At 42.6% G+C, this 27,724-nt stretch overlaps 2 protein-coding genes across 2 annotated transcripts; one reads left to right on the forward strand and one right to left on the reverse strand.

Annotated features, from left to right (window-relative positions):
• Window positions 1–370: 370 nt before the first annotated feature.
• On the reverse strand, window positions 371–21,119 carry LOC308306148 (collagen alpha-1(XII) chain-like; the record flags this gene model as incomplete). Its single annotated transcript, XM_080751048.1, has 12 exons — window positions 371–507; window positions 2,749–2,868; window positions 5,601–5,867; window positions 6,478–6,753; window positions 12,360–12,479; window positions 13,591–13,710; window positions 14,574–14,693; window positions 15,197–15,316; window positions 15,817–15,936; window positions 18,365–18,937; window positions 20,731–20,939; window positions 21,046–21,119. The coding sequence occupies 12 exons, from the start codon at window positions 21,117–21,119 to the stop codon at window positions 371–373; spliced, it is 2,256 nt and encodes a 751-aa protein (XP_080607174.1).
• A 74-nt stretch (window positions 21,120–21,193) lies between these two features.
• LOC308306149 (G-protein coupled receptor family C group 6 member A-like) lies at window positions 21,194–26,856 on the forward strand (the record flags this gene model as incomplete). Its single annotated transcript, XM_080751049.1, has 5 exons — window positions 21,194–21,276; window positions 23,188–23,485; window positions 24,013–24,810; window positions 25,190–25,304; window positions 25,922–26,856. The coding sequence occupies 5 exons, from the start codon at window positions 21,194–21,196 to the stop codon at window positions 26,854–26,856; spliced, it is 2,229 nt and encodes a 742-aa protein (XP_080607175.1).
• Between the last annotated feature and the right edge of the window lie 868 nt (window positions 26,857–27,724).

Consider the following 27,724-nt stretch of genomic DNA (forward strand, 5'->3'; position numbering starts at 1 on the left):
TATAAATCACATCCACTGGTCAAAAGGTGACTAATACTAAATGGATCCACAGCTGGGCTTCAACTAAACAAATCCCGAATATGCTTAGTTTATCGTGTCCCTCTTCTTAGAAGTAATGCTGCTGGCCTTCCATCTGGCTAATTCTGCTTGAGATGTCATCAAGTGGACAGATAGTCAAGGAAATTTGTGCTAGATAGTTTACAACTTAATGTGAACTCAAACACAGCATGGTATACATTTTAAATGCTACATATTAAAGTTTAGCCCCCACACATAATCATAACACATTTTACACATTTTACTAACTTAATATTCTAATAGTTTTAAATTAAGGCTGCAATAATGTGATTAATTGAATTATGGAAATGTGTTATTTTTGCCCATGTATCAGAGACAAAAGGATATGTTTCCTGGTCAGTTCTTGTATGGTTGATATTACTTTTTTCTGGAATGCAACCTGAGCTTCACACATGCAGGCGTTCTCAGATATTTCACTTCGCATTTCCTCTGAAAGTCAGATCAGGACAAAGTTAAGTCAAATTTATAAGTCAGATTTTTTAATAATAATCAATAATCAATTAGGACCTTTTTTACATTAATTTGGGCTCAACAGAAAGGATTGCTAGAGTGTAGGAAGGGTCTAATGCATTTATTAGAGGTAAATTAAAAGCACAACCATCTAAAAGGAAAAAAGGAAGCATTGAACAAATATGAAAATTGGAAGATGTGGTATATGATATTGGTATATTAGAAAAAGATTTGGCAGAACATTATACAGAAGATGAATATCATCATGTGCAAATGTGAATGGGATATTATGAAAACTGAATTATGCATTATTTAGATTAAGGACAAATTTTACGAAGGGGGAGAGAAGGCTGGCAAACTCCTGGCTCGACAATTAAAGCAAAGAGAGAATAATAGTGTTATTTTTGCAATTGAAAATGGAGATAATATAGTATCATCATCTAAAGAAATCAATTGGGTATCTAAATTTGATCTTAAGAAAAGGTATACACAATACCCATCTACCTCTAACCAGGAGCAGAGGGAGCTAGAAGGTTTTCTCTCCAGGATATATCTGACCCCACAACAGGCAGAATTTCTGGATACACCGATTACTGAGGAGGAGGTCAGAAATGCCATTGCAGTGATGAAAATGGGTCACTAGGTGTAGAGATTATGTAGATATATTGGCCCTTATTTTGACTGAAGTCTATTTAGAAGCAATTATTTTGGAAACATTTCCAAGCACCTTTACCACTTCCACTTTTTTGGTCACATGTACAGATACTGGATTCTGATTGGCTTAAAACAGTGGTAAATCAGTCAACAACCTTGAGTTGGCTCATGGACCCCGCCCACTGTTGTGTTGCAGTTGATTGTAACTAAATAACCTTGCAAGTTACAACTGTGTTTTCTTTCATTTATATGGTAGAAGTGGTAGAAAAACAATTTACCATTCGAGGGTCGTGGGTTGGCTGATTTACCACTGTTGTTTGGCACTCGGCTTCGCCTCGTGCCACAACCCTGAAACAGTGGTAAATCAGCCAACAACCCACTCCCTCTCATGGTAAATGGCTTACATTAATAACCCTGAATCCCAAGAAAGACAGGGACAGCATCACAGACCCATCAAATTATAGGCCTTTAAGTTGAATTAATGTAGATTGTAAACTGAACAAAATGCAAGCCATACACTTTAGCCACCACCACCCAGCCTTTCTCCCCTTATTTATTATTGATTATAAAAATATCAATAATCATTATAAAATAGTCAAGAGTATAATTGGTCTTTTGCAAAATAATGTAATCATGTGAATCTCAGGATCAACATGGAAACGGCTTGGCTCCAATGGATCTCAGACTTCATGTGGCAGCCTGCGATGTTGTCAGTCATCTATGACCAAATTCCAGGTTCAACCAGTTCAACATTCTTAACTAGGACAATGTTATATTATCGTACTAATGCCAGGGTTAACACTTGGACGTAATGCGTTGTGAGCTTGTAGATGGCCTATTTTTGGTGTAGCGGTAAATAAATAAATAAACGCCCGCCAAGTATACTGCAGAGCCAACTCAGGTCTGTTTTACTAAGTATTGAGGGTTTAAGTTGAAGCTGGCCTGAACCAGTGAAAGCAATGCTTGCTGCAGGACTCTGTAGCCTTGATTGACCCTAGACATACAGTATCCAGACCTGATTAATGTAAAAATGGAAATTAATCATAACAGTGAAAACACTGACATTCCCTGCAAAGAATAGACAAAGGACAGATACTGTATATGCAAGAATTGTGCTCTGGGAACCGTGCAAAATATTTGGTTTAACATTGAATCGCAGCTGAAGCTACAATTGGTGTCCCACCTGACAGTAAATCCTGTTTTATAGTTTATATTGCCTGCGATTAGATACTGTTCACTCCCCTTTGGAGTAGCATCCTCCAGGACCAGAAAGGCATACCCAGACAAGGAGCCTTTGACAAGCTGTGGAAACTGGTATGGGCATGGGCATTGTTCCATACCAGTCACCACCACTACTCAATCAAGTTCAGTTCAATACCAGCCATGTTAGAACATTTGGAAGACTACAACACAGCATTTAGTCTTTTTATCACGCAGCGTTTGCCGTTTGCTGTGACAGGGGCTGACACAAATCTTTGGGGGGGATATTTAGAATCTGACAAGAAATGAATGAACACCGTAGTACACCGTGAGAAACCTAGTGCCAAGAAGTAATACAATTCTTACGTGAGCATGTTCTCTGGTCTGCGTTAAGCACGTATCCCCTGCGACACTGGCAGATGTATGAGTCACCGTTGTTAACGCATGTCTGCTGGCAGTTGTGTCCTCGGGCACATGCCTCTGGAACTGGAAAGAAACACACAGGCATTTTAAATAAACCAAGCCAATGACACTGTACTGTAACACTGAAGAAGATACTGCATGCATCACTGATACAAAGGTCTTCAGCAGGGCTTGCTATATAACTGACTAAAGATGTTTGGGTTAATGCCACTCATACATGGAGGAAAGAACAAGTTAAGTAGGCAATGTATGGGATTTGCTGTAAACCTGATAAATTGCACTAAAGGCAATCTATTATTGAAAGGATCTGGTGTGTTTAGCTCACTGACTGAAACTCACTTTATACAGCATTGGTTCTCAAACTTTTCAGGCCGAGACCCCCAAAATAATCATATTTCAACAGGGGACCCCCCACACCCTGACGAGCACTAGAGCTGATTACAACACGGTTCTATTGTGTTGCGAGGCGTGGTGAGCATGAAGATCGGCTATTTTCACAATTTCTGCCTCTAATATTTGACAATTTTGCCAATGTCTAATTTGTCATTTTAGAGGTATTAAAAAGTCCTTAAATTGTCACTTAACGAAATGTGCAGATGCCCTCTATACGCTTAAACTTTATGTTGTTTTGTTTACTGTTGAGTGAGAAAACAATGTTTCACATGAAGTTAATCAAAATAATTTGGGGACCCACCTGGGTAACCCCCTATCCCAACCCACAGGTTTAGAACCACTGGTATACAGTACTGACATGTACTGGAGAACATTTTATAAAACGCCTCTTCATTTGCTGAAAACAAACAAGTAGTCGCACACTCATACAGTAGCTCCAACGTCTGAAAGTCTTAAACCTATTAATGGACGAGAGAGAATAGGGATTGTGTGCGTTGCACAAAATAAGGTGGAGTCTGATTGTTTTGCTTTATTTCCCATTGCATCATTGAAAAAAAAATATATACTACAACTAGTGAGACACCTGAGGGTGGAATGCGACCTCAGGGTGACATGCGACCTCGCCCTAAAGGGCGAGGTCGCGCCAATTCTTGACTATCTGGCCAACCACAGCGTTTCTCTGACGATTCTAGTTGTTATCATTCTGGGGGGAGTTTGTTCATGTTTTTGTGAGGGTATCAACCCTAGGAGACACGGGGAGAACATGCAAACTCCACACAGAAAGGCCCTATCGCCAACCCCACCTAGGGTGTGAGCGATAGGGCCTAAACATGGAGATGTGGAGAACACTATATATGAAGATAGTCCAGTCCATCATGTCATATGGGACTACCGTCATAGACAGTAGCCATTGTTAGGCCGGAGTCAATGGCTGTCTGTCTGACTGTCTGTACAGGAAGTGATGTCACATGACATACTTTTTATGCCCATATATGAGTCATTCTGTACCACATCTCCATGTTTAGGCCAAACAGGTTTGCTCCATTTCTCCATGTATAGGTCCAAATGACCTGGGCGAGGTCGCGCCAATTCTTGACCATCTGGCGAACCACAGCGTTTCTCTGACGATTCTAGTTGTTGTCATTCTGGAGTTTGTTCATTTTTCTGTGAGGGTATCAACCCTAGGAGACACAGGGAGAACATTCAAACTCCACACAGAAAGGCCCTATCACTCACACCCTAGGTTGGGTTGGCGATAGGGCCTTTCTGTGTGGAGTTTGCCTAAACATGGAGATGTGGTACAGAAGGACTCATATATGGGCATAAAAAGTATGTCATGTGACATCACTTCCTGTACAGACAGTCAGACAGACAGCCATTGACTCCGACCTAACAATAGCTACTGTCTATGACGGTAGTTCCATATGACATATTGGACTAGACTATCTCCATATATAGTGTTATCCACATCTCCATGTTAGGACTCATATATGGGCATAAAAAGTATGTCATGTGACATCACTTCCTGTACAGACAGTCAGCCATTGACTCCGGATTAACAATGGCTACTGTCTATGACGGTAGTCCCATATGACATATTGGACTAGACTATCTCCATATATAGTGTTATCCACATCTCCATGTTTAGACAGCCAATGACTCCGGCCTAACAATGGCTACTTTCTATGACGGTAGTCCCATATGACATAATGGACTGGACTATCTCCATATATAGTTGCGACCGAAGGTCGCATATACTCTGAAGAACCGTGTCACTTGAGTGTCCTTCCTTCCTTCCGTATCCTCGTGACCGTCCGTAACCTCTGTGATGTCAGTGTGATGTCAGCGAGTTGTGACATCACTTCCTGTACAGGGCGGCTACACGAAATGTGGATAACACTATATATGGAGATAGAACCGTGTTTGAGTGACCTTCCGTATCCTCGTGACCGTCCGTATCCTCTGTGATGTCAGTGTGATGTCAGCGAGTTGTGACATCACTTCCTGTACAGGGCGGCTGTGCCGGCGTCAGAATCTCACGGAGGAAGCCGCTGCAGATGAACGCCGCCGTAATAGGGCGCAGAAGCGCCGCCGGCTTCAGAATCGCACGGAGGAAGCCGCTGCAAATGAACGCCGCCGCCTGGAGCAGTATCCCCAGCCACCCATGTCCATGCCCACATGCTCCCATGTTCCAGGGGAGACTGCCGACGAACGCCGTAATCTCAATCTCAACAAGTGATGTCACAACTCGCTGACATCACACTGACATCACAGAGGTTACGGACGGTCACGAGGATACGGAAGGAAGGAAGGACACTCAAGTGACACGGTTCTTCAGAGTATATGCGACCTTCGGTCGCAATAAGAATATTTGAAATGTTCTTTGTAGCATCGTGACTTACGTGTGATTTCCTCTCCCGCCATTGGCTCCCCCTCTTCGTTATCGTAGCCGGCGTAGACTGACACCTGGTAACGTGTTGCTGGAGTGAGATCCTCCAGAACCGTAGCTGTGGTGCCTCCTGGCACCGTCTTCTCACCGGTCTCATCAGTAAACGGAGACTTCCACGTGAGCCGGTACCGACGAACCTGACCTGGTGCTTTCTTCCATGACACCGCGAAACTGGTTGACGTGACGTCTTTGAACACTAGTTCTCTGGGTGAGCTGACATCTGTGGGACAAAGGAAGAGCGTCAGCAGTTGCGAGCTGGAAGGATTCAATTGTTAAAATAAAATAAAACATATTTTCTGTCTAATCTTCCTCAAAAGTTCATGTAGAGTCTTTTTTCTGCCAGTTTTCCTTTATGTCTTTGAGCAGTGCTCCTGGAAGGAACTAAGCTCCAACATCTGGCTATGTCCGGGCGGCCCCCAAAAATATCTGGGCTCTGAAGTGTGGCCTATATCTGGCCTACATCTTGGCACAAAGCGCTCAAAGTTTGTTGTCCAGGCTCTGAAGCGTGGCCTATATCTGGCCTACATCTTGGCAAGGATATCAATTTCATCACAACAATGACATCATATATTAGTATTTTATGTCCAGGCTCTGAAGCGTGGCCTATATCTGGCCTACATCTTGGCACAAAGCGCTCTAAGTTTGTTGTGCACCCAGGGTCACATTGGCTTTGTGTGACGCGCATACAGTAAATAGCACCGCTCACTTCACACTAGGTGTGATCTTTTTATTGAGACCACCCGTCAACCCTGAACAAAGGTCAAGGATGGGTAGGCCTACAACAGCTTACCCTAGACTTCATATCATTCATCGAAAAATATTTCAAGTACCTTTTGGTTTTGTGGTTTCCATTCCTGTCAGTGGCTTCCCCTCTCCATTGCTGTAGCCGGCGTAGACAGAGACCTGGTAAAGTGTCGCTGGAGTAAGACCCTCCAGAACCGTGGCTGTGATGGCCCCTGGTATGGTCTTCTCACCAGTCATGCCAGTGAACATGGACTTCCATGTGGCCCGGTACTGACGAACAGGACCTGGTGCCGGTTTCCAGGTCACCCTGAAACTGGTTGTAGTGACGTCATCAGTCACAAGGTCTCTGGGTGAGCCGAGTTCTGCGGGACAAAGGTTAGAAGTTGCGGCCTAGAAGCATAAGAACTATTCACCTCTTTCAACTATCAATTTTTATTTCTGATATTTCAACATTAGATTGTTCATATCATTCGTTGAAATATATAATATTGTGTATATGAAGATAAGAAGTTTCTGATCGACAGCAACGATATACTAACCATACCAGTAAGACTCCCTAATCGGGAGATAAGCGACCGTAGGTCCCTTATCTCCACAAATAGGGCAAAACTTTGTTTTTCCAAAATCTTCCTGATCCATGTTGATGACATGAGTATAGACATGCTGTGTAGTGATTTTCGTGATTTTAGGGCAAAATCTGTAGGAGCAGTGTACAAAAATGTGTTTTTAAAAATCGGCCTGAAGGTGGCGCTATATGTGACAGATTCATGGTGATGGGATGAGTGTAGACATACTGTGTAGCGATTTTCGTGATTTTAGGGCAAAAACTGTAGGAGCAGTGTCCAAAAATGTGTTTTAAAAATCGGCCTCATGGTGGCGCTAGAAGAGGGCCATGTGAGAAATGAGGGGTGGGGTGTCCGCGTTGCCTTGGCGGACGAATAGGTACCGGCCCCGGCTCTCCCGGACCCTCCTAGCCCGAGTTACGGCATTTTATGTGAGCTGCAGTGGAGGGGGTCCTCCACTGGGGGCGCCACCACTTTTGCATCCGTTCTGGAGCAGCAGGAGTCGGTGGTCCCCGGGAATTCCCCGTGAGCAGCCCCGTTGGGGTGGTCATTTGGTCATTTTTGCACATTTGGTCATTTTTTACATCTGGGGGTCCCCCAGGGACCTGGGGGTCCCTGGAGCTCCGGGGGTCCTTGGAGGTTGTAGTTTGGCAGCCAATTGATTGATTGATTGATTGAAGACTTTATTAGAAGTTTGCATAGGAAAAGGTACAGTTTCATGACGGTACAGTTCACTGGTACAAGGTCTACTAAAAGGAGATCCATGAAAAGACTAAGCTTATTTCCACTGGAAACCATTGAAGTATCTCATATAACATTGAATGACAGACAAATAGAACACAGTACTATGCAGTAGATATGTAAAGAAAAACAAAAAAGAAAACAGTAAGTCTGAACAAACAGTATATACAAAGAAGGGGCAGGGGAGGGTAGGGTTGGGCTAGGTTCATTTTTTTACCAGTTGCGAACGGCTGCTGCCTGTAAGTGGTTTTTCAGGGCAATTTTAAAGGATGCTAGTGATCCACACTCCTTTATGGCCTTCGGTAAGGCTTTCCACATTTTGGTGGTATAGCAGAAAAACGAGTTTGACCCTTTGTTGGTTTTTACTCTGGGTTGGAAGTGATCTGTGGCGCTGCCTCTGGTGTTATAATTATGGACACCAAGGAGCGTGTGTGCAAAATTTGGCATGGATCGGGGCAACGGTTGCGGAGATATGAGCAGGGCAATAGTGTGACGTGTGAGGTGTGACAGACAGACGGACAGACAGACAGACAGACAGACTGACAGTTTGTGCAGGTTTTGATAGTAAGTGCGACCTACGGTCGCAATTAAAATGCCATACAGTACATACTCATTACTCACCAATAGGTTTGGTGGTTTCCATTCCTGTCAGTGGATCCCCCTCTCCATTGCTGTAGCCAGCATAGACAGAGACCTGGTAACGTGTTGCTGGGTTAAGACCCTCCAGAACCGTAGCTGTTAGGCCTCCCGGCACAATCTTCTCACCGGTCTCCTGAGTAATAATAGACTTCCACTTGACCCGGTACTGGTGTACGTAGCCAGGCGCTGCAGTCCAGGACACCCCAAAACTGTTTGTTGTGACATCTTTCGTCACTAGATTTCTAGGTGAGCCAAGTTCTGTGGGACAAAGGCAGGATCTTAGCAGTCGCAAACTGGAAACATATTTCAGTCAAAACTATTCCATGGAACTAATGGCTTGACAATTATTACGATGTGTAGGACCAGACTTTATTAAAACAAGTGGCTAAAATAAATACTTGCTATGCTCAATGTTGTTGGTGTTAAGTATTACATTATAAGTGGGCTGATTTCTCATTCAGATACATTTGAGAAAGTGGACTAAACATGATTATTAACAGAATTAACGGATTTACCGACCACCAGCAGTGTTCCGCCTTTCTCATTTTAAGTAAATGGTAAATGGTGCATTTACTGTAAATAGCACCTTAATCCAAGGCACTTTACAATGATTGAAGGACAAGTAGAGTCTGCACACTGGTTACGCTCCATAAAGTGTATTGCTCGTCAACGTTTCGATCAATGGATCTTCATCAGGACAAAAATGTCAGGGCATACACACCTGCATTTAAGTAGACCAATGCACTATCCACTGATAGGCTAATAGGTTAAGGGTACAATTAGTCACAACAGTAGTTGATTGGCTAACTTGGTGTGACACATCATGGTGTGAACCCATCCAAGAATAAATGAGCAATACATGATAATATTCCAAATATCCAGAGACAAACTAAAGCCATACAAAATATACAAAATATCAATATATCAATATACAAATCTCAATGCAAATCAGGTACTACAGGTACACAGTGACAAGTTGCAGACAGTATAGGACATCATGCATTAAGTGGTTTAATACAGAAAGAAGACCAATAGGGGGGTCAACATTAAAACCCTCCCAAAGATATAATACATCATAATAGAAAAGGCAGGGTGTAATGTTTCTGTAGCCATCTACTGATGGAATAATGAGAAGGCACAACTTTACAATGATTGTGCATTACATTCATCCACACATTCATACACCGATGGCGGAGGAAACCATGAAAAGGCACCAACCTGTTCATCTGGAGCAATTAGGGGTTCAGCGTCTTGCTCAAGGACACTACGACACTTGCTACGACACTAACTCAGGGGGAGCCCGGGATCAAACTGGGAACCTTCCGGTTGCCAAGTGGCCACATCTACCCCTGAGCCACTGCCACAGTGATACAGTATAATCCCTTTGTAATCACGCTCACAAGAAATTTCAGCAAAACACTCACAAATCAGCCTCAGATACCTCTCCCACTGGACCTTCCTTTACAACTAAATCCGAAGAAATGTGAGCTGTAGTACAGTATAGGTTGGGTTCAGCAAGCGACATTCTGTCTCAAATCAAAGTGAGTTTTACGCTCTCAGCCAATACCTCTCTCTAAGTGGTCATAGGAAAACTTTCTGTGGAGGTGTCTCAAAGTCAGATCGTTACAGAGATAACATTTTTTGCCATCAACACAGCAAAGAGCATAATTCATCATTTTTAATGTACCTGCTACCTGCACTCAACTGTGAGGACACAGAGGAGTGTCTCTCAGCTTGCTCTCCTATTTATCAAGAGAGATGTAACCTACAGTAAAGCACTGGTTCCCAAACATTTTAGCTTCCCCAGGACCAAAGCTAGTGGAAATAGCCGATCTACAAGCTCGCAACTCATTGTGAGCCATGGCACCCTATTGTAGGATTATTTATTTTGACTATGTATTGTATTGTATCACTAAGCTTATATCACGGTTGGATATATGATTTCACTAGCTTGCACCTGCAATGTGTTGTTCCCCGCCAACCCTTGCTGTCTGATTGAAACATCACATTTTGTGATAATACTGTAGTTGCTATGATCAATCTGCGACATCATATGAAACGTTACATACAGTAATATGAAACATAGATGCAGTGTTTGTTTCCTATCCCCCCACCATCCTAAGCTTCCTTCCTTCTTGTATGTCATCGTGATACCCGTTAGAAGAATGTCAAGTAGAGAAAAAACAGGAAAATAAATGGAGGAAACAAATTAATGCTAATCAGAAAAGGAGGCCCAGGGTAAGATAGTAAGGCATATACCGTATTAGATCTGATTACTGTTATCCATGCTAATTATTCTTTAGAATGTACAGATTTTTTCCATAACTCCATGCTCAGACACATCCTTTTGACTGAGACAAATTATCTCCCACAACCACACATGCTGCTCATTCAAGATGAACTCAACACTTGCTACCATAAGACAGAACAAACCAGAACAGGAACTGATCTGTGCAAAAACAAAGTTCTTCACCCTCCTTGGGGCCAGTTTCCTCTATCAGTAATTCATGGATGCTTTGCAGCTCAAAAAAAAAAAAAAAAAAAACGTTTTGAGATGGTCAGTCAAGTAGGCTACATAATGGGGATTTGAAGGAATCATACAGTCCACCAAAACACAGATTGAGAAATACTGAGATTCTCATGTCCATGCCACTTCATAGCCCCCTTGACACTGGCAATGAATAGGTGTATACGTCATGATGTATAAATGTTTAAGTAATCACTGCCAACACATGTACAGTATGTTTGAAGTCTTAACTCAGCTGCACCTGGAAAGACACACTGCCATGTTTAACTGTCTTGGCCAATGATAACATCAGTCCATGACCAGTTATAGGCCTACAGATCTGCATCACAGATTGCCATTCCCTTATATGTCACCTACTGTCACCCATATCTGCTGCTCATTCAAGCTGGGTTCATCAGTGACTGACCTAGACTTCCTAGAACAACCCAAAACATATGTTGCAAGAGCTGACCCAAAAAGGTAGGTTACATTTCATAGCAGGCCCGGATCTACCATATGGGCACTTTGGGCATGTGCCCAGGGGCCCCTGGGCATCAAGGGCCCTCAAACAAAATGCTGCTGAAAAGTGCTGATTGTGTGTTAAGTACAATGTACAATATTTCATGAAAGTCAAGTCAACTGATTAAAACTCAGCCGGGCCGCACTGAGCCAACTGCTTCTGCAGATGTTATATTGGACCTACATGGCTACATATTCCTACAAAACATTTTGCGCGCACACAGGGGCCCCTTGGCGCTTCAGTGCCCTCTGAGGTGTTAATCCAGCCCTGTTTCATAGCTCCCCATAAGCTCTTGCTACATGACGGAAGGTTTTTGGCATGCTTCTCCCAACACCAGTCTACTTGAATGTAATGATTTTTAGAAATGGCTGTTTAAGCAGGCAACATAATGGGGCTTCATGAGAAACTCCACCAAAACACATTCTATGAAAACAAAAGCTCAATGATGCTTACGTGAGGCTCGTGAGCATGATTTTTGATCCTCATTCAAGACATATCCCACTCGACACTGGCAAATGTAAAAGTCATCGCTGTTGATACATATGTGCTCACAGTCATGACCCAGGGCACATGCATCTGAACCTGAAAAGAGACACTGCAGCGTCTTATTGGCTTAACACGGTAACATCATTGTATGAAAGAGCCTTTGACGAAGGCTTAGAAGTCATGGAACCCATAAAAATGTGGCCCATGCCTGTCTGCATCAGTTCAACTTTCCCATGCCTACAGCTCATTCGAGATGATTTAAAAACTCGACAGTCCTATATAACTGGGGGAAAAAAAAACATTTTTCCCAAATGAGATACTATAGCTCCTCATCAGCTCTTGGTTGTCTTGACATAAAATTGAAGTCGTTTTTTGGCTAAATCCAGTTTCGCTTGGATGCTTTGTTTTCCAATTAAGTATTCATGTTAAGAATTCATGGGGAACGTGATGCACTGCACCGAATCAAAGGCAATCTATTAACAAAACAAAAAAAAAAAAAAAGGAGATTCTTACGTGAGCATGTTTTCTTGTCCACATTCAAGGCATAGCCCACTCGACACTGGCAGATGTATGAGTCACCATTGTCTACACATAAATGCTCGCAGTCATGCCCCAGGTCACATGCACCGCCACCTGAGAAAAGACACTTCCATTGTTTGATTGACTTAGTCTGTTAAAATCATGGACCAGCTGTGGCAAACTGCGTGTGTCATAGCCCTTACAAGTCAGAGAATCTCAGCTCTTTATATGGCTAAAAGGTACTGACTGTAAAATCAATCAGTAATGCTAGGATGCTTCCAAAACTATTTTAAATTTGTCAATTAAGCATCACTGAAGGATCCATTGAGCAGTTATGGAGACAGGGAAAAAAGGGGGAGGGACATTTTTTCTCAAGAACCGATCTCTAGTATGTCCAGAAGACAGTCTGCCTGCCTCGCCAGACAAACATGAGATGATTTGATGTTTGTCTGTTTCAGGTTCCTTCATAATAAGTCATGGAATGGAACCTATTAGCCATGTGCTCCATGCCTCTCTGCATCAGATCCAGTCTCTCAGGTCTGCTCCGCTTTAGCTCAAAACAGACATGGGACTGCTTGGAACAACCCAAAACATTAGTGAAACAGAGCTGATCTCAAGCGTATCCCAGAGGGATAGCTCTAAGTGTAACATCACTCACCAGCTCTTGCCTTCTCACTGGCTGGGGGTTTAGAGACATTTTTGTCCAAATGCCAGTTATGACTGGAGTGGAACATGTTGACGCTCTGAATGCTGTTTAGAAATGCTCGGTTCGGGACTCAACATAATGGGGACCCGTGAGAAACCACACTGCACAAACAATGAAAAGGTTTTGAGACTCTTACGTGAGCATGTTTTCTTGTCTGTGTTTAACACGTATCCTGCTCGACACTGGCAGACATACGAAGCGCCACTGTTGATACAAATGTGCTGGCAGTCGTGTTCCTGGGCACATGCATCAGAACCTGAAATGAGACAGTGGCATTTTTTTCTGTTTGGCGTAGCCTGTATAATAAAGAAGCCTGGGCCCTGTGTTGGAGACTTTGATTGGTGATAGTCAGAGGTAATAGAGCACATAGCCATGTGCCCCATGCCCCTCTCAATCAGTGTCAGTCTCCCATGTCTGAATGTTGTGCATTCATTCAAACGTATAAATGTATGGGGAGTCTGTGGAAAACCTGATATTTTCCATAACTGCACAAGCTGTCCAAAAGGTCAGGATTCTTACGTGAGCATGTTTTCTTGTCCGCGTTCAAGATATAGCCCGCCCGACATTGGCAGACATACGAAGCGCCACTGTTGATGCAAATGTGCTGGCAGTCGTGTTCCTGGGCACATGCATCAAAACCTGAAATGAGACAGTGGCTTTTTTTCTGTTTGGCATAGTCTGATAATAGCATTGTAAGAAGCCTGGGCCCTGTGTTGGAGACTTTGATTGGTGATAGTCAGAGGTAATAGAGCACATAGACATGTGCCCCATGCCCCTCTCAATCAGTGAGTCTCCCACGCCAGAGGGATAGCGCAAAGTGTATCGCCAGCTCTTGCCTTCTCACTGGCCAGATACCTGACTCCCTGACAAGTCCCCTACTGCTTCAAGTAGGGTATGCCGCGGGTATGCCCTACTGCTTCAAGTAGGGGACACTTCGGGTATGCCCAGTGTTCTAAGAAAAAAAAAGGTCTCAGGCGACCGTGAGCCCCGTGATTCACTGCCGAGCGAGTTGCCATGACGAGCGGTGAATGAGCCGGCGCCATTACCGAGTTATGTGCCGTTTTGGACAGAATAGTAAATATTGACCAGGGGAATGCTTCTGCGTCTGAATGCGGCTCAAAGGGACTGTACTGCGTTAGTATCCACATTGTCAAAGATAAAAACACAAAAAAGGGGTTTGGTCAGCCGCTTGCTAGCTCAATCAGTAGAGCAGCATGGCTACGATCACCAAGGCCCGGGATAAATTTTCGAGCCAACATGTGTCGGCGGCGCATGCGCACTAACACTCTCCCTCTGCTTCTACAGATAGACGCCGAAAGCATCCCAGCGCGTTTCAGGGATGACGCCGGAAGCGAGTCCAAAGCGCGTCAGGGGTGAGAAGCAGGGGGACTGGAAAATCTCTTGAGTGCTGTTTAGAAATGCTCGGAGACAACATAATGGGGACCCGTGAGACACCTGATACACTGCACCACAACAAACAATGAAAAAGATTTGACTCTTACGTGAGCATGTTTTCTTGTCTGTGTTTAACACGTATCCTGCTCGACACTGGCAGACATACGAAGCGCCACTGTTGATGCAAATGTGCTGGCAGTCGTGTTCCTGGGCACATGCATCAAAACCTGAAATGAGACAGTGGCTTTTTTTCTGTTTGGCGTGGCTTGATAATAGCATTGTAAGAAGCCTGGGCCCTGTGTTGGAGACTTTGATTGGTGATAGTCACGAGGTAATAGAGCACATAGCCATGTGCCCCATGCCCCTCTCAATCAATTGAGTCTCCCAGTCTGCTGCTGACTCAAGCTGAACTCAACAATGACCTAGATCACAGTTTTAAATATCCTGTTAGCCATAGCCAACTTGACACAAGTACTTCAAACTTGGCAAAAGAGCAAGCTGCCATTGTTGACACATTATAGACATCTTTCCCTGCATCCTTTCCAGCTGTTCACACTCAATTCCACACTAAATGATCTAAATGACAACATAAAACCTAAGATCACAGTGCAAACTTGGTATTGGCATTTGTACATGTATTTCATTCAAACTTATAAATGTATGGGGAGTCTGTGGAAGACCTGATATTTTCCATGACTGCACAAGCTGTCCAAAAGGTCAGGATTCTTACGTGAGCATGTTTTCTTGTCCGCGTTCAAGATATAGCCTGCCCGACACTGGCAGACATACGAAGCGCCACTGTTGATGCAAATGTGCTGGCAGTCGTGTTCCTGGGCACATGCATCAAAACCTGAAATGAGACAGTGGCTTTTTTTCTGTTTGGCGTGGCTTGATAATAGCATTGTAAGAAGCCTGGGCCCTGTGTTGGAGACTTTGATTGGTGATAGTCAGAGGTAATAGAGCACATAGCCATGTGCCCCATGCCCCTCTCAATCAGTGAGTCTCCCACGTCTGCTGCTGACTCAAGCTGAACTCAACAATGACCTAGATCACAGTTTTAAATATCCTGTTAGCCATAGCCAACTTGACACAAGCACTTCAAACTTGGCAAAAGAACAAGCTGCCATTGTTGACACATTGTAGACATCTTTCCCTGCATCCTTTCCAGCTCAATTCCACACTATTCCACACACTCAATTCCACACAAAATAATCTAAATGACAACATAAAAACCTAAGATCACAGTGCAAACCTCCTGCATTTGTACATGTATTTCATTCAAACTTATAAATGTATGGGGAGATATTTTCCAAGACTGCACAAGCTGTTCGAAAAGGTCAGGATTCTTACGTGTGCATGTTTTCTTGTCCGCGTTCAAGATATAGCCCGCTCGACACTGGCAGATGTACGAGTCGCCACGGCTGACACATATATGCTGACAGTCATGTCCAAGGGCACACCTATCCGAACCTTGAAAAGAAACACTTTCATATTTGACTGGGTTTGCCTGAAGACATCGTTAATCTGGTATTATTGATGTATTAGTATTTAAGTATTTGTTATTTAAATAGTTAAAAAATAAAAACATTGGCACAATGTTGGAGATCTGGGAGCAGAACAGATGTCAATTACTTTTGCACTCCCGCTCTAATGACTGATGAAGTAAATTTGAAACCTAATTTGATCATTTTGGAGTCTAAAAGTGCTCTATGTGTAATGGAGGTTAAGTCCTCATCAGATTCAAATGCAACATTTCACCGTCATGACTAAGAAAGCTTTTGAATTTGTTACGTGCATTTCAAGATACCGTATTAACGGAAAGTGATAGTATGTTGTTAGGAGGAATTACCCACTTGGGGTTCCAGCATTGAACAAGTGAGTCTCGAGGTGTGTGTGAGTACAAAGTTCCTGCCACACTGGGAGCATTTTCTGTGTGCAATTAATTCGCCCCAAGTGTTGTTTGTGTCACGAGTACATTCACACAGAAATTATTTCATAAAAATAAGAATTATAAATATTATGAATACATATATCTAGCTACTAGATAGCTAGATATACATAGCTACTGTATTTTTTTTTTTCTTCAAATGAATCACATCCATTTTTGGATGGTTCATTCGTCACTCTCCCAGTGTGTAAAAAACAACCACTTGAACCCTAGCATCCCTATTCTGGGGGGAACATTATGGGGAAAATAGGTGATTTACAAGCTCACAACGCATCACAACGTGAAGGGTTGTGAGCTTGTTTATTACCAATTTTTTTGGCAAAGTAATTTGGTGTAGAGGGGGGGGGGGGGGGGGGGGTAAGGAGGTTTAGAGTCCTGGGGACCTGGGGTACTCTGGTCAAAGAAGTATATAGGGTTTAAGTGGTTATGTCCATTAAGTAGTTAACTTTGTTCAAATGCTTCCTTTCAGCTAATTCAAAGGCAAGCTTTTGAATTTGCATAATTGGTACCATGGCAGTTAATGCAGTGCTCAACAAGCTGAAAGCCAGGAAAGCCCTTGGTTATTATAACGCATTGCATTTCTTAGCACTCTTTAGTTTAGCGGTTAACGTATTAAGTTCTGTTTGGGTGGTGTCAAAGATTGGGGAGAAAGAACCAGTTAGTTTGATAAATGTTGATATTTATACATCTTTATCTTCTAAAAAATGATAATACAGTACATAAAATAAACCTCTATCTTCTAATCTGCTCTATGTACCGGAGTTTTGAAATCCAGTTTCACCCACTAAGTTCTACAAGTCACCATTTCCCAGAATCCAAAATCACCCAAATTCATTGTCAGTAATATACAGTAAGAAACAGAAACATGCAACATTGCCAACAGCCTGCAAGCAGTCATATAGGTTATGACATGAAATACTCTAAATCAACTTAAGAGCAATGAGCTACAGCAGCTTTTCAGAAATCTTTCCAGAACAACTTTCCCTTTCCTTTAATGACGTTAATGTGTGTTGATACACTGGTGAGCAAAATGTATAATACCGAATTCATTTAAACAGTGTTTATAACTATACACTAACACTGAACCTATTCGATTTTGATATCCCATAATGATTAACCACTTAATTAGAACAATTTCTTGTTAAATATACAATATAGTTTTACAAGATATGTAGTGTTGCATTTCTATGAAGAAATTATATGTCAAATATGGCCAGTGGACCATAATACAATACTGTTAATTTTGGTGCTGGATAGCCTACTTATTGTGCCTTCTGACATTCTTTTCAAGTGTTCTTGCCGATAATTTATCTGCTTTCTAGTTGAATGGAAATCCCTAGACAGGCTATAAAAACTCTAATATTCCCTGATTTAATCTCATATTCTATAAAACATTGACTGGGTCCAGGTTAGTTTGCCTTTTCCTAACTTACTGGTTATTGAGGCTCCACCAGATATTTCAGTCCAAGCGAATGCAGCAACTTGTCGCCACATCAGAGCAGGGTGCAAGGCGCAAGGGGGAAAGTGAAAGGCACGGTTTAGCGATTGGTGTGAAAAATATGAGCATCGCCACATAAGGTTTCCACCATTTTAAAGTTGTGAACTAATCAGGGCTGACTTCGAGTTTGGTAGATCAGCCAGTGGTCACAGTTATGTCTTCTTCTTTAATCTGGTTAGTAGCCGGTCCGTACTGTACCCATTAACAGTTATCATCTTGGACACTACAATTAGTGACTGACCCTTTAGTAAACAAGTGGCGGTAAATCGCCAGTGTTACCTTTGCACTTGTTCTGAATCCTAAAGAAGAGGACAGTTGACTTTAGAATGGAGATCTCCTTCTATGGTGGTGCTGCCCATAAATTCACGTGTGAATGAAACGGGACGAATCGGACATACCGGTGTTTAGGCCTACTCCGGGGATATCCGCACTCCCCTCATCATCATCCTTACCACACAAGGTCTCCCTAAACTTGGACGTGAGCTTCTCCATGACACCATAGGTCTCCACATAGAAGACGTGCTCGTCCAGTGGGAGGCTGGCCATCAGGCGGAGAGACTCCATGTCGGCTCTGTCCACTCCCACCGCGTAGATTTCAATCCCCGACGCCCGGGCCGCCGCCGCAACGTCCTCCACCTTGTCCTGGGGTCTCCCGTCCGTCACTATGATGGCCACTTTGGCAATGGACATGGAGCTGGGGCGCGCTCCAGACTCCACGGTGAACGCTTGCTCCATGGCGGTCTTGATGGCCATGCCTGTCATTGTGCCCGAAGCGAGGGGCTCAATGCCAGCCAGTGCCTGCTTCATAGCGCTTTTATCAAAATAGGTGTTCAGCTGGAAATCGATCTGCACGGTGCTGGCGTAGTTGACAAGGCCCACCCGTGTGGCATCAGAGCCGATCTCCAAGCTGTCCACCAAGATCTGGAGGAACTCCTTGGCCTTAACGAATTCAGCAGGGCGCACACTGCGGGAGCTGTCTATGATGAAAACCAGGTCTATGGGTCGATTTCTACAATTTATGGTTTCTGTAAGAGACAAAGATGAATAGAGATCATTTTTAAATATGGCAATGGATTGTGTTTTATGATTTGTATTAAAGTGACCAGATAAGTGTGCCTTTCTTGGCTGGTAAGATCTGCAATTCAAGTTTAGCAAGAGCAGAGAGAAAAGTATTTGAATCTATGGTTATATCTGTAACAGACAGACTAAATAAGCCACTTCAACCAAAGCATCCCTATTCTGGGGGGAAAGTTCACCCAAAATAGCAGATCTCTATAAAGCTCAACGCATCCCTTTGCAACACATTGTGAGATTGTAGATCGGCTATTTTTGGCAAATACATTTGGTGTAGAGGGAAAAGGCGGCCCAAATACAGTATGTAATTCACCGGCCCCTTTTACTAGAGGGTTTAAGTGGTTAAGAGACAATCTGGGGGTGGTTTCAGAGGGGAGGATGAGGAGGAAGATGGACACTATCCTGGAGAACCCCTCCCACCACCCCATTGATTGATTGAATCATTTATTTAGACAAACATGAGTAACATGACAAGTACAGACAACACAAATATGCAGTGCAGCACAGGCTGGTTAACAATCCTGCCCTAAAAGGAACATCCCTAATAAGACCTTTTACGGCTTTGTTTACTTTGGAAGTCCTTGGCATTCAATTCATCGCAACAGACTCATCGCAACAGACTCGTCCCTCCTCAGCACACCTCCTGTGCCTTGTGCCAGTTGCAATCAGGCTCCACATACTGTAGTCTGTATGGCTACATATACTGTAACTGTATCTCTCTTTTCCAGAAGATGGCATAAACATTACCTGTCCTGGGTCAGTTTCCCATAGCTTCATTTGATCGACTCAGCAGCTCATCTGAACTGGAAACACACGCCACCTTCAACGTGTTTCAAATACAGTATGCTGCTGAGCAAATCCAATGACGCAATAGAAACTGACCCAGAACAGAAAATGTTCATGGCATCTTTTGTTACTTTCATTACTGACCTTTGGCTATCCGTTCCTGCATGGCCACAGATTACTAGGATTACTAGGATATACACTGCCACACTTTAACAGATGCCCGGACAAATGTTGAGAGGCAGTTCATTCTATTCACTCACATAAACTGTTGATATATTGTACATTCATCCAGATACCCACAGTGGATATATTCATTCTCATATTCACTGTAGATGCCATGGGCTGTACACATTATGCATTCTTAATCAGTGGTGAAAAATGCACTGTTAGATGTATATTAATTTTCTATACTATACATTAAATTTGTTGACTCAGTCAGAGGCACATTGACATTGCATATAACAGGCCAAATAATGAACAGTAAAATCTTATGTCAACTAATGCTCTTTTATTTAATTACATTTTTGGCAATCAAGTCTGGCTAGATATTTATGTTCTTACCTCCATACCTTTAAATGGTGGGCAGTGGGCACAGTTTCTTTTATTTAAATTAGCCTATTATTATTCTTTTAATTTGGGCTATTTCATTTTGCTTTTAACATTTCGTAAATGGGGCGACAAATAGGCCTACATATAATCATAATGACATTTAAGGCCATATTGCAATTTTTTTTTCTTTTTCCTTTCCTTTTCTTTTTTTGCAAACTGCTAATAAAGTATTCAATCAATCAATCATGGGTAGGTCTGATGATGAGTGATAATTATGTAGCTACCATGCATGTTTGTGCTTTATAAATAAAGTTTGATTTGATTTGATTTGATTTAGGTGCCCCCACTCGACCTGATGTATTCTACAGTGTATCCTGCAAGCCTTATAAAACATGCATAATGCTTTTACCAACCTCCTTGGTCCCGTCCACGTGCATTGTGTGACAGGTGGTTGTTGACAGCAGCGGGCTGCTGAGCCTGCACAGCGGGATGGATGATGCTCGGTCGAAAACCTTGGCCCGTGCGTTGCCCTGGGCGAACGGCGCCTCGAACGGTCGTTTCCCTTGACAAAACGTCTTGACCATACGTCTGTTCAACCGATTTAACTTCCCGAAGATTCTGTTGGGCTCTCGGCGAGAACAGTGGAGAGACTGGAGACACTGGCTGAATAGGTCTGACGACGACGACGTGCCTGTGGTTTTGGTGAGGTCCATGGTGACCATACCGTGGCTGCGTCCCTTCCGTCCCCGACGCCAGCATGACGCCAATGGAACAGACAAGTGCGATTAATAACGTCATTTCTGTCTATTGGCTCCCAAGTGCAAGTGGGCCCTCTCTAAACGAGTCGACAGCATTTATATGTCCACGGACACATGCCAATGATGCCACGAGTCGTGGGTGTTAAACTGCCCAATCCTGAAGGACCAAGGAGGGAGGTGGCGCAGTGGAAGGACATGTGAAGGGGTAGCCTAAACCCTACCCTACCAGTACCACCTAACCCAGTGCAAATATGGCTATAAACGGGTACCCATCCCAACTTTGGGTGGGGTGTCATGACAAACCACAATACGAGGTGCTCCAGATCAGTACAAAGTCCAGTATTTAACTTTTAAATAAAGGTAAAATGTTCAAAGTCCAACTGAGATGCGTGTCTTCGGAGTTCTCAGCTAAACACAATACACCTGTTTAGTAGGCAACTGTTTGCCAGAAAATGGGGCGGAAAGGGGACGGCCACCTTACACAACTCTGACATCTAGTGGCATGTCTAAGTAAGTACAGGTTACCCAGGCGAAATGGGTCCAGTAGCCTATATTTATTTTGTCAGCAATGCATGTTTATAATAATGTAAACCCTATATACTTAGTTGACTTCAGTCCCCAGGTGCTCTATACTAAGCCCCCACACACACACACACACACACACACACACACACACACACACACACACACACACACACACACACACACACACACACACACACACACACACACACACACACACACACACACACACACACACACACATACACACTCTCCCCTTTTCCCCTCTACACCAAATATGCTAAATGTTCGGCCCACATATTCAGCAGGTCATCTCCTTTACCATACATTGAAAGGCAAGACAAATGGAAGATTGGCACTTTTATTTTAAAAGCAAATCATACACACTGCCCCAGAAACATACATTTTATTTAGGTGTAATATTATACAGTAAACACTGGCTTAGTTTGTCTTAGCTTAGATTAAATGCAGTATTAAAAAAGGCCAAAATAGTAATATTTCCTCTATGAGTGATGCACCAAAAGACGGACACACAACAGTAGGCTACATGTCAAGTCTAACGCTTGCATATTGACAGAGTATGATAATGCTGAACCAATATGATGCTAGTTTTTATTACCAGAGAAGTATGATTTTCTTCAACACGAGCGTTTATTGTTCCCTTGGTTTATTGCTCCCAAGGCTTCAGGAAGAGCAAGTGCATCATTATGCAGATGATACTGTATGATAATGCAAATATATCTAACTTCCTCTTATTGTTGCAGCTCTTCCCTCAGAAACCCTTCAATGAAACCAACGCATGGGTACAGTATATATAGCATGACTTGATACTAAGGTGTGGTACAAAGTGTGCACAATGTGGCTGTTATTAATATTTGTAAGTTTCTTGTGTCCACTTTGGTCCTGTTCAACAATGGTGTCTGCTCCTGGGGACATCATCATCGGAGGACTTTTCCCTATTCATTTGGGAACTAATAAAACCCAAGAGCCTTGGCCTGGACCCTGCTATAAGTGAGTAGGACAGTGGTGGGGAAAGTTCTCAAATATTTTACTTGTGTAAAAGTATCAATACTGCAATGTAGAAAATAAATACTCTGTTACAAGTAAAAGTCAGGAATTCAAAATTAAAGTTAAAGTACAAAAGTATTGGTATCAAAATGTACTTACCAAAAGTAAAAGTAGGCCTACTCATTACGCAGAATGTCACGTTTCACATGTTTTCAAATGTATAAAATGTGTAAAGATCATTTGAAAATAGAAGATTCATGTGAGCTTGTAGATGAAATGTCTGAACTGAAGATCTATCTAGGCCTACTATGGCTGAAGTGGTTAATGTATGTTTTTTGTAATAATTTTAACTAAGGGACTTCAACTTACAGTTGTGTATACTGTCAAATCCTAAGTCTTAATTTACAATCTGAGAGTGTACAAATCAAACCAAATAGTCCCCGGCCCTAAGGAAGTAACCTTTTGGTTTGATTTGGACGTACTCAGATTTACAAATGGGTAAGGGTCCATTTGGTTCCATTTATGCACCCTCAGAATTAAATTAACCCTGCAGATTTTTCTGTTCTCTATTGTTGCAGCTATGATTTCCAGATGTTCCTCAGAGCTCAAGTGATGATCTTTGCCATCCAAGAAATAAACCAGCGCACGCCAAAAGTTTTGCCCAATGTGACCATTGGATATGAAATATATGACACTTGCGGAGATGTGACAAATGCCATCAACAACGCCCTTCACCTGCTGTATGGCAGGCCAGATAACACGAGCTGTGAGCCCTATGATCTCTCTAATCCACGTGTTAAAATAGTGATTGGTGAGAGGTCTTCAGAGGTGTCAATCGCTGTGTCACGACTCCTTGCCCTGTCATCAGTACCTCAGGTGTGTTTTTATTCATTATTACTAATATCACAAATGACTTAGACTTTGAGATATTTGATGTTTAGAAGCTAATGAGTAGATTTACATTACAATGGCAAACATTATGTAATTTAAAGGAGCAGTTCACCGCCAAAATGACTTTTCTTTTTCTATTGATTACTCATGCCATGGAGACTTCAGTTGAGTTCAATAATAGCTCTTTGTATTTGTCCCATTACTAAGACAAACATTTTATTATAGTAAATTTACCAGCATTGATTCCGGATGGGGACCCACATGCATTTGGGTCCAGAATCAATGGGGATACATTTATTGTAATCAAATTATTGTCTTAGGAATGCAACAAAAAACAAAAAATATTATTGAACTCAAGTCTTCATGGAGTGAGTAATCAATAGGAAAAACATTTTGAAGGTGAACTACTCCTTTAAGGCAAACAATAGTTAATCTCTTTGGTTCTTCAATATCGTCACATTTTCATCTAAAACAGGAACTATTCTAACAAAGCCGATGTTTTTGTTTCACAGATAGGCTTTGCTTCAACAAGTGAGCTTCTCAGTCGTAAGTACAAGTTCCCCAGTTTTCTACGAACTATTTCCAGTGACGCATATCAAACAAAGGCCATTGCCGGGCTTGTGGAGAAGTTCAACTGGGAAATTGTGGCCATCGTGGGAAGTGATGATGAATATGGCAAGTATGGCTCTGAGCGGCTCAATGACCACTTCAATGGCATGAAGAATGTTTGCATTGACTTTAAGACTATCCTGCCTGATGATTTCGGCCTCAAAAAAGAAACTGATAAGCTGATGGAATTGATAAGGAATTCCACTGCTGAGGCCATAGTCTTGTTCACTAAAGAGTCCAATGTTAAAATCATCTTAGAAGCAGCCCTTCAGCTCAACCTCAACCGGACTTGGATCGCAAGCGACACTTGGTCCACCTCTAGGTGCATCTCAGAAAAGCCAGAAATGCTGAAGATTGGGCAGGTCTTTGGATTTATCTCTAGGAGGAATAAAGTACCTGGTTTTGAAAGTTTTCTGGAAACCATGATCAATCAAAATACTAGCATCCTCTTAAAAAAACATTTGACTTACTATCCTCCCTGTCCCACGTCCTCTGATTTGACTGACACCGAGAACTGCTCAAGAGCGCAACCTGACCAAAGAGGATGTATGGACCCAAACTGCCTGGTGAATTATATTGATCAGGATGAGTCATACAACATCTACTTGGCTGTCAAAGTCATTGCTGAAGCTCTGAGAAGCCTGCTAGGGTGTGACAACGAAATGTGCGCTCGTGATCCCAGAGATTTTACAGCCTTGGAGGTACTATTCACATGAAACACACATGCACGCTGGCACACACATACTGGCACATGCACAAACGCGCACACACACGCACGCACACACACACACACACACACACACACACACACACACACACACACACACACACACACACACACACACACACACACACACACACACACACACACACATATACGGTATACTGTACCTGTACACATACACACACATTCATTTTATTGTCCCTTCAAAAATGTATTCTGCCTATGACAACTGTCAGACAACTACATAATGATACTGTGTTTTGTGAAAGTAACTCAAATGTCAAGAAAAAGAAACATACTGCAATTAAGGCATAGATGACATTTCTTGCACGCTGATTTGCTCATTGCCTCCACAGCTTCTTGAAGAGATCAAGAATGTCAGCACTTGTGTGGATAACATTACTCATATATTCTTTGATGAAAACGGAGACCCCAATATTGGCTATGATATCGTTGAATGGGACATGACTGGCAATTCGATTCATGTAAAAACAATAGGGGAGTATTGGCCATCTGGAAAAATTGAATTCCTTGACGTCGATCTCCCTTGTAAAATGCAGAATGTTACGGTAAAGTAAATCTTTCAGGAGCTCATGCTTTTTTTTTATTACAACAGATTGTCTATAAATAGATGTATTAACATATTCATTTATCTTGTTTTATCCTTAAAGGTTACGGCCTTCAACTGTGAAAAAACATGTGCACCTGGATACGAGTTAAAAAGTGATGCAGAGCAATGCTGCAGGAAATGTGTACCGTGTACTGAGAGACATGTGTCATCGGGAGGAGGTATGTTTTATATAGAGGACAGTGGTGTCTATGCCAAACAAAATAAAATATTTTTGCTGTCTTGTACTGTATTAGGTGCAAATTGTCTGTTGTTATGTATTGTTATTATTACACTTTCAACCTGGCAACCCTTTAAAAAAAAGTAAAGAAAGGGGGGGGGGGGGGGGGGCACTATGTTACTTTCCTCTTCTAAACCGGATTTGAACTCACTTTCCTGCACCGTTTTCCCAGAAAGCAGCCTGCTGGCCCATACAAATGAGTTAACATCTTTGACAAAATGATTTGTTTTATTCCCACAGGTAGGGAATGCACTCCTTGCGATGAATATCAGTACAGCTCTGAAGAGATGGACAAGTGCTTGGATATGCCCACTGAATTCCCTGATTGGTCTGATACCTTCGTTGTCATTTTGACCTTCTTTGAAATACTGGGGATCATCGGCACGATTGTCGTGACTGTTTTGTTCGCAGTCCACAGAAATACTCCAATTGTGAAGGCTGTCGGAGGCTGGCTATGTTTTCTGGAGCTTCTCTCCTTGCTTGCCTGCTTCTGTTCCACATTTGCATTCATGGGAAAACCCACTGGACTGTCCTGTCAGACCGGCTTGCCCGTGTTCGGCATGGCTTACACCCTCTGCGTCTCCTGCATCAAGGCCAACCTCATCCAGATCCTAGTGGGTTTTAACTTTGACCAGAGGGAGGGAAGCCGACTGAAGAAGCTCAACAAACCTGTGGCTGTGGTGGCCATCTTCTCAGTTCCCCAGGTGGTTCTGTGCGTACTGTGGCTGGCCTATCACCCCCCTTCTCCAAAGAGAGACACTATTCACTCAATTCACTGGATCATCCTGGAACAGTGCTCCAATGGCTCCAACACGTTTTTAATCTCCACGTTGGGCTACATTGCTCTGCTGGCCTTCGCCTGTTTCCTGTTAGCGTTCAAGGGGAAGCGGCTGCCTGATCTGTACAGAAACGCCAGCTTTATCACTATGAGCATGTCGCTGTTTCTCGTGGTGTGGATCCTTTTCATTCCCATATACATCTATGTGAACAATAAATACCTACGGGCCATCGAAGCAGCTGCCATCCTCGTCTCCAGCTACAGCATTCTTGGCTGCCGTTTTACCCCCAAGTGCTACATCATGCTGTTCAGGAAGGAGCTGAATGATGAGATGGCCATCGTTAATTACATCAGAAAGCATTATGAAATGAAAGGCATGTCTATGATGAAATCATAGACCTTTTTCAGAATAAAAAACACTACATGGCCCACTGTACTCAGAAATTAGCGGAATGCAACATTCTCTTGAGTAGGTCCACTTTTGTAGAATTGCATTGATATGTGAGTTGTGGCACCACACTTTGTGTTGTTGACTGGACACACGGACCAGCCCTATACACAGAAAGGTTACTGGCTGACTGACTGACTAACTATGAAACTGGCTGATCCTGTCCTTCAGTGACTCAGTCCGTCCATCCGTAACGCCTCAATGTCTAAGCTGATCTGTTCTGACTTCACATTGTTGAATGTCAAGACTTCTGATTATCATCAACTGGATATCCATATATGAAGATCACAACACTGACCTCATGGCTGACCTGTTCTGACATCACAGTGATGACTCGACCAGCTCAGCAGAAGTATACATGCCAAAAAGCGCCCGTGTGCACGCAAAGCGCGAGGTCGCTTCACGCCCTTCTTACTGGTGACTTATATGATATTATAATTTTATATTATACTTTATAATATTAATTTGAAATAGTTGTAATTGTTTTTGATCTGTGTACCTAGAGTAGTTTGTACTTAATTATCTAAATCAAAGCAATACAATAGATTTTAGTTTGATTCTGAATATATTATATTTTTTGATGGCTGAGAATTGTGTGGAATTGATTTGAATAAACATTTGAAATAATGTCTATATGGTATTGCTATGCTATGCAGTAATGTAACACAAAATACCTAGTTTAAAGAAACATTTGTTTCCCTCCAGAATAAAAATGTAGAAATATTTCCAGTTATGTCTGTGTTTTTTTTTTCACAAGGTCAGACACTAGAATTTCTCTTTGGTATTACCTGACCTAATAGCTTGATTTGATACAGTA

The sequence above is a fragment of the Nannobrachium achirus genome, assembly GCF_963921795.1.
Source record: "Nannobrachium achirus genome assembly, chromosome: 20".
NCBI classification, from domain to species: Eukaryota; Metazoa; Chordata; class Actinopteri; order Myctophiformes; family Myctophidae; genus Nannobrachium; species Nannobrachium achirus.